Source organism: Xiphophorus hellerii, chromosome 3 (assembly GCF_003331165.1).
Source record: "Xiphophorus hellerii strain 12219 chromosome 3, Xiphophorus_hellerii-4.1, whole genome shotgun sequence".
In the NCBI taxonomy this organism is placed as follows: domain Eukaryota; kingdom Metazoa; phylum Chordata; class Actinopteri; order Cyprinodontiformes; family Poeciliidae; genus Xiphophorus; species Xiphophorus hellerii.
In genome coordinates this window covers 14,418,523-14,426,509 of record NC_045674.1, presented here as the reverse complement: position 1 = coordinate 14,426,509, position 7,987 = coordinate 14,418,523, and the positions used below count along the sequence as shown (strand labels likewise).

The 7,987-nt window shown below is 36.6% G+C and overlaps 1 protein-coding gene across 1 annotated transcript; it reads right to left on the bottom strand.

The window, feature by feature from the left end:
- Window positions 1-764: 764 nt before the first annotated feature.
- On the bottom strand, window positions 765-7,656 carry prpf31 (PRP31 pre-mRNA processing factor 31 homolog (yeast)). Its single transcript, XM_032559460.1, has 14 exons — window positions 7,502-7,656; window positions 5,913-6,128; window positions 5,769-5,829; window positions 5,577-5,660; window positions 5,386-5,483; window positions 4,720-4,826; window positions 4,424-4,593; window positions 4,167-4,324; window positions 2,997-3,086; window positions 2,763-2,890; window positions 2,403-2,475; window positions 1,314-1,442; window positions 1,128-1,226; window positions 765-1,046 (listed from the first exon to the last, which is right to left on the bottom strand). Exons 2-14 carry the CDS (start codon window positions 6,126-6,128, stop codon window positions 942-944), a joined length of 1,518 nt encoding a protein of 505 aa, XP_032415351.1. The 5' UTR covers window positions 7,502-7,656; the 3' UTR covers window positions 765-941.
- Between the last annotated feature and the right edge of the window lie 331 nt (window positions 7,657-7,987).

The following is a 7,987-nucleotide window of genomic DNA, read 5'->3' as shown; positions in this document are numbered from 1 at the left end:
AAGGACTGTTTAAGTACCGTTTCTGCTTGAACTAGGACATTTATTCATGGATCAAACACCTGTTAAGTCTTGCCGTTAAGCTCCTTGTTAGAGAACAGCAAGTTGTGCAAAAAGTATTGAAACACCAGACAGTTGGATATGTGCATTCAGGAGTTTAAAGGTCACAAGGTTCACTCTTAAAGGTTGTACTGTAGTTTTGGCTCATCTGGAAATTTAACCAAAAAGCCAAATATTCTTTTTTTGATGACTTATTGGCTGAAAAAAAAATCCTTAAATACAAATAACCAATTAAATTTCTTTTTTTCAATAAAAAAATGATTGAATAAAATGCAATAACGTATCATTCCTTTAGTGAACGCCTGATAATTTGTAGAAACTAAAAAAATTACTTTTAGTATCAACATGTGAAACACTCTGACTTATGAATGTAGTGTTGACCTTTTTTTCAATTAACCAGTTAATAATTGAAGAGCAAAAGGTGATTAATAGAATTTCTTTTTTCACAGAATTTCAACTAAAACCTCACACTTGAGTTTTTGATAGCAAATATTTAAAAAGTTTTTTAACATTTAATCTTAAATGCAAAATGTACTTTTGTACAGTTTTGGCTTAATTACTGCTTTGAATATGTGGCTCTTTTAGCAAATGGCATATTTTAGAGTTTGTGTGCTGCAGTTAATTGATTACTAAATTAGTTGACAATTATTTCAGTAATCAATTAATCTGTTTAACCATGATCTATTTACAACCATTTCAAAATAAGCTAGGGTTAAACTCTTTAATGAAGATCATTAAAAAAAAAAAAAGAAAATTCAAATTATTACAGTTTACATCATTTTAGACCAAACTCAAGACTCTAAACATTTTATTACAATGGTAAAATAAAAATAAACAGGGTGGAGCACATGGGAGAAAATGACAAATGCACAAGGTTACATCTTTCATTCCTTTTTCACTTTGAGGAACTCTGCCATGTTGGAGAAATATTTCTGGTTGGCTTCAGCCACCTTCTTCTCTGCAGCCTGAGGGTTTACGATCTCCAGGCCCTGCAGGGGAAAGCAGAATGAGCCGAAAAAGGAGAATAAAAAAGATAAAGCGCGCCACTCACCAAAGGTCACACTTCTTACCTGAAGAGGAGTAAAAGCGACACTGGAGCTGGTTCCCGACGAGCGATCTCTGACTGTGGACTTTCCTCCATATGTCATGCTCTGCTTCTGCAGCGTCCTCTGTCGGCGATAAAATGGCGCGCACAGATATGAGAGACAACATAAATCAAGCAGAGCTGGAAGAATAAAGGAGCAGCGAGCGTTTACCTGCAGGGATTTGGAGATCCTCGCCTTGGTGGCCTCGTTGACCTGAGCCTGTCTGACTCTGCCGCTGCCGCTTTTTCCCAGCTGACCCAGACTGAAGCCCAGATCCTCCTGATAAGCATCATCTTCAATCTGCCACACAAAGTCAGAGATGAGCTTAAAGCCTCACCACATAAAGTGACTAAATAATAAATAATGAGCAAAGATAAAAACCATTTTATCTCAACTAAAAACAAACATGCATGTGTATTTAAAGACTTAGCTGATCAATGCATTTAACCCACAAACCTCAACTAGTTTTCACCATTTGAAACTTTTCACATGAGCTAATTAAAAAGCAACAGGGTTGGGTAGAAGCTAGTTAGATTCACTTGGGTAACATTTTGGAAAAATTTTTACTTTTAAGAGTATTTTTACGACACTGTACTTTTTACTTTTACTTGAGTACATTTTCTGGACACTCAACCCAGAAACTTCAGTGAGCAACTTCACTGAACGAAGTACAAAGCTTGTTTTAACAAATAAACAACATCTCTGTCGTGTTTCTCTTAAAGCTTCATAAGTTTTATCTCTAAAGAAACTGATTTTTTAAAAATTCTCTTTTCCCTGACTTTGTAATTAGCTTATTTATATTAATTATTTTCATTTTGGTCCTTAAAATAAGAACATTTTAACACAACTTTATATTTTGGACTGCCTGACGACATAATTTTTAAATATAAATGATGCTTTATGCATGTAGAGTCAAACAGAGGTTATAAAGTGTGATTTTTATATTACCTGACTGCATGTTGAACTCTTTTGACTTTAGCAGAAATTTACCAATGTGGGGTAAAATAGTTTAAAACGATGCAGATTTCTTTTTTTACCTTCCCTTTCCATCTATTAATGTTTTGGCACATTGACGCAACGAGACACTCAGCATGGAGTTTTATTTTTATACAAACTGTTTCCACATTCTCCAAGAGAAATATTTTGTAGTATAAAGACAGAATGTAAGCTGATGGGAAGACGCTGCAGCAAGATTACGAAACAACGCAACAAATCTAAAAACAGAGCCGAGAAGAGAAAATAAAAAAATCACACACACACCTCTGCAAAGGTCATTCTGTTGGCATGTTTCCTAATCTCCGTCAGCCCGAGACGCTCCTTCATCTTTCGATACCTGCAGGGAAAGAGAAGAGAACAGTTAGCTTGGAAATGGGAGCTATATTTATAGCTGCTGGCATTTAAAACTTATAAGTGTGAGTTATGCCAGATGCTTGTCTTTGCTTTCAACGTTCAGGAAGCTTTTTTCATTGGAGTCGCCTGAATTTACTTAACCAGATATTGCCTGATTTAAGGAACATAGGATTATGATTTTAGTTGTTGCTCACTTTAGGGCTTCGTAGCTTTTTATGTCTAAAAACGATAAATTGGTTGAAAATCAGGCCTTCCTGATGGATTCTCTACCTTCTCCCTCCTCTCTTCTTCCTCTGTCCATCCAGCGGCGCCGGCAGAGGTTTGACCTGCTTCACTGGCGGCGGCTCCTGCCATTTATCAAACTTCCTCTCGATCTCTTCTTTTAGATCATACCCAACCTGCAGAAGAAAAATAAAAATAAAACGTTTACAATAAACACAATCTTAAGTCGTTCTTATCATGATTGTAAAGTAAAAATGCATCAACTGTGCATGTTTCTAAGACCTTTCCATCTGAGCTCTCATGAAAACTGTCCACTCGTGAAGCCAGGGTGCATTTTGCTGCCACCAGACGGGCCGCCTTCCTCCTCAGGTCCTGAGTGGAAGGAGAACAGAAAGTTTTAACCAGTTGGACCAGTGGATCATTTTCAATTGACAAACTCGATAAAAAACATCCATTTTTTTATCTGCTTTTGAATTGTATGGGAACAAAAACATCTTCTATTTTAGACTTGGATCAAAAATGCAAAATAGGCCAAATTAGATTTTGATATTTCTTTACATAATGCTGGAATTGCTCTTCATAAACGGTAGGATATTCAGTGATGTTATGGTGACACTGGGTAACCAGCACTCTTTCATTTTTACCAGCAGAACAATTTCTGGGTCACATAAATTTGAGCAATGACATGTAAAAGTCAAACTGGGTCCTGCGGCCGCTCCGGGTACCATTTGTTCAATTGATCATCAAAAATTTTAAAATTAACAACTTGTTAATTTTTCAATTTAACAAGTAAGCTGGAGAAAGGTTTTAAGATGTACGCCTCATTATACATTCACAGATACGAAGATGACTTTTTCTTTCTTTAAACGACTAACATTAATGCTAGTAGGTAACATTCTCTGACATTTTCATTATAAAAATGTAAAAATGTGCCATTCAAGTATCTAAACATTTCTCATCCATTCTTAACGAACAATGTTTTTACCTTATTTTGTGTTTATTTTCAAGTATTTTGCTGTAATGTGCGTTTGTTGTCGTTAGTGTCAGAAACCAAGTAACGGGGGAGATTACGGTTTGGGCGTTTCATAAAAGGTCTGATTTTTGATGTGAGGATAAAATCTAAACTACAAAAAACATCAATGTATTGTGTGTTTTGAAGTAAAAATGAACACTTCTTTTTTTCAAATTTTGACTCTGTTATGAAACAATTGGACAAAAAGTACACAGACTGCAGCCCGCTTTTCCATTTTGTATTTTTGATCTGAGACTAAAATTAAAAATACAAAGACGAAAAAAAGTAGAAAGTAGTCTTGGTTTTTTTTTGTATCCGAAAACAAATAACTTTTTCATTTTTTGTTGTAAATTAAAATCGGAAAGAAGAAGTGATATACAGATTGAACAAAGCTTCAGCTCAGAGGGGAAAGGACCGACGGATCAACACGATCAGCTTACAGGCGGCAGCGACTGCACGACGTCACAGTGGTAGATGAATCCTGTGTGTGGAAGCAGAGACGTGCTGCTGAAGCCAGACAGCGTTCTCCTCTGAGCCCCCAGCAGCATCAGGTTACAGGCCGGCATCTTTGAAAGGTTAGTGAGACCGCCAGCGATTCCTGCAGCCAGGACGAGGAAAACAAAAACATCAGCAACAAGTGAAGGGCGCGTTCGTAAAATGCTTGTTCTGGTTCTATTTGGCTTTTTTCCCCTCTCACCCATAATCTTGGCAGCAGTTGATGCTCCCACGATGATGGACAGGTTCGGGGCTATGAAGGACATTCTGGACTCCACGTACTCGTATATCCTGTGTTTGGATTGGTTCAGCTCCAGCGCCATGTCGCACGCCTCTTCAAGCTGCTTCAGTTCATCCTCAGTCAGCAACGATCTGCAAGCCCACAAAGTTCAACTGAGCTCTTTACAGCATCATTTTAAATAGGAATATTGAACGACTGTGAAGCTGCAGCTATAGAAGCGGGTTTAACGTTCATATGATTAAATATGAGAGACTTGCCCTTGTGTGGTCGAAGCTGTGACGCTGACCACCATGATGGTAGCATTGGTCAGGATTTGCTGCAGAGTCTCATTGTTCTTACATTTCTCCAGATTGTTTCCCAGTTCCTTCAAAGAGACAACAGGAGAGACGAAATGCAGTTAAATTACACCATGTAGAAAAGAACAGCAACCTTTTCGTCTCTCCCTGATGTTAAATCTGGAAAAACTTTTCCTGTTTTAGGACAGACAGGATTATCAAGGCCACCTTCATGACAGGTAGTTTAATTTTTCTACTTCTTTAATTTCAGAACTTTACACACAGTTATTCTGTATTTTCTAGTGTTGCTTTAAACTGTACGACTCGAGTCAAATGTTTTCGGTTTCCTATGCCTGCTGGGATTCTGGCCCGTTCCTCCTGTCAGAACTGGTTTAACTGGGTCAGGTTTGAAGGCCGTGCTGCAGCTCTTCAGCTCCGACCGCAAATGTTCTTTGGTGTTGGGATCAAGGCTTTGTGACAGCCACTCCTCAAAAAAAGGACGTTTAGCAAACAGAAAAATTTTTTTTTAATCCTAACTGATATAAAACAGAAAAGATCTGGTCCCATTTAAATGTGTTTCCAAGTGAAGCCCTGTCAAAGTACAAGTTGAAAATGTGTTTTTTGTTGTTTTTTTAAATCCCGGCGTACCTTGACTGTGCGGATGTAATCCAGAGAATCTGGCACCAAAGACTCGAGCTCTGGAAACCTCTTGGAATATTTGTCTCTAGTGAATTTATGAATTATGTCTGAAAAAACAGGAGACAAAACTCTGATTATTAAAGAGGGACACACGTTTCTTCACACTTTTAAACAATATTTCTCGTTTTACAGAAACTCACTGAGCTCATTGTCGATCTCCACGGTGAGATTATTGGCTGCTACAATCAGCCTGTATTCTGGATCGGCCTCAACTGGACCTGAAACTAAGAAGAACCACAAAAAGATAATATTTTACTTCCAAGTACAACCATTAACAATATTACGCAATGTAATACTTTAACAGTCATTTGAGTTTTAAATATGTCACTCACCGTCTGAGTTTTTGCGCTGCTTTCCAATATATTCTGAGATTTTCTCCATAATGTCTGAAAACTTTTAAAAGACACAACATGATTATAAACCCAACTAGGTTTGTTTACACCAAATATTACTTTATATAAAGCCAAAATAAATACCTGTTTGCTATTGCGGAGCTTAGCGATGGACGCCACGCTCTCAGCTTTACTGTAATCCACCTCCATCTCCTCTGGAATATCTTCCAGCGCTCCCTCCATCCTTCCCTGACTCCTCTCTCCATCGCTATCCCCCTCCTCTTCTTCCGGATACAATCCATCTTCTCCCTCATCTCCGGCTTCCTCCAGATCAGCCAGGAGCTCGTCAGCGAGAGACATCTGAAAGGAAATCGTTATGAAGCAATAGACAGTGGTGAAATAAGGGATGCATTTTAGTGAAAAGCATGAATCACAAAGAGATGAAAGAAAACTGATTTTAGTTTGTATAACAGTTTGCCTTAAAAGTGAATATATAAAGAGGCTTCACCTCTCACCTAATGAAAAATAATTTGTTCAGGGAAGTTGAGGTGTTATTCAAAGTATCACCAAAAATGAATACAAACACACATTGTTAACTTGGCATCTACTTGAACTTCAATAACTTGTTCTTAATTACAATTTTTTTTCATTTGATTCCATTTTTAATTGGATCCAAAACACTTAAATGTTGAGAGATCATCATAAATAAAGTGTAATTTAGTTTTTAATCATTACTTCTCTAATAGTTAAAATACCTTGTCTGGTGCTTTATATATTTTTACATTTCTTAATTTTATTTTTTTAAACTTAGTTTTGCATTTTTAGTGATTGTTGTTTGCTCCTTTGTTTTTAACTTGTGTTAAGCACTTAGTTCTTATATTCAACTGCATTAAAATCCCCCATGAATAAAATCTGATTGATGCTTAAAAAAGATTAAAAGTGGATCTTATCAAAATAGCTACAAATACAGCATAAAGACAAAATTTAAAATATAAAAATATTATTTCAATCACATTGAAAGAATATCTTCTTTCAATTTGATTTTAAAATACTAATCTTACACATGTAGTAGACCAAGTTCAACAATTAAATGCAAATGTGTTTTAAGCATAAAAACAGTTTGTGTGAGAAACTGCATGCAGAGGTGGGTCTACAAAAATCGTAATAATGTTAAAACGACAAAAAAAAAAATTATTAAAGGAATGTATCTAGAGATGAAAATGTTTACCATTAAGTAAATAATGAGCGAGAGCAATTTGAGAAAATTAACCATTAATAACCACCATTAATATACCAAATGTCAGTTTTAAACTGGTCAAAAGTTTAGACAGATTAAAGATTCCCTTCATTCAACACAACAATGCAGGACGAAATTACGTTGCACACGCTCCCATAAAATATTAAAACGTTGGTAAAAGTTAAAATAGAACGAATTAATAAATAAATATTAAACCAGCTGGTAATACATATTATACAAAGTGTCAGGTTGAATAGAAATACCCCTAATCTAACAGATGTTAAATAATGATAACGCCACAGTACCGTTTCCAGCCCTCTGAACCACAATAGAAACACCAAAAATGCCATAAACACCGAGACAAGACTTGATGTTTGCATACAGCAGAAATGCACCAGCGTTTATTCTGGCTGTAACTCTGTTAGCCAGTTAGCTTCAGTAAACGTTGTTGAACGTCACCCGGAGTTTATAAAAATAAAAAAATACATAAACTTACCTCCGAGGCTCAAAATAGGCCCGAATTAGTGACCAAAACGCTGCGTGATGAACCAAAAATAATCTGTTTTAAGCGAATAAGCTGAATGTTTAGTCGCTGCTGTCCTCCTGTGCGAAGTGCTTCAGTTCTGGTCGCAGACTAAATACGTCATCATGACTTCCTGCTGCTTTGTGGGAAATCGAGTCTGTCAGGCACACAAACTCAGATGATCCATTCCGGAGGGACATCACCATGTTTTTGTTGACAGACACGATACAGGCGTCATCCCGTGACTGCCTCCTTTATTAATGTTTTTCTTCTGGAGCTGCGTCTCAATTTATGAGAACTGCGGCTTGATTAGCCCGAGGTGGCAAAAATGTAGTCATCCATATTCATTTCTTTTGGTAAATTATCATTTATATTAACATTCCCATCATTATGTGAACGGATTGTTGATTTAAGCAAATAAAAAAGTAAAGAAAAACAAGAAGAAGTTGTAGAAAGTTT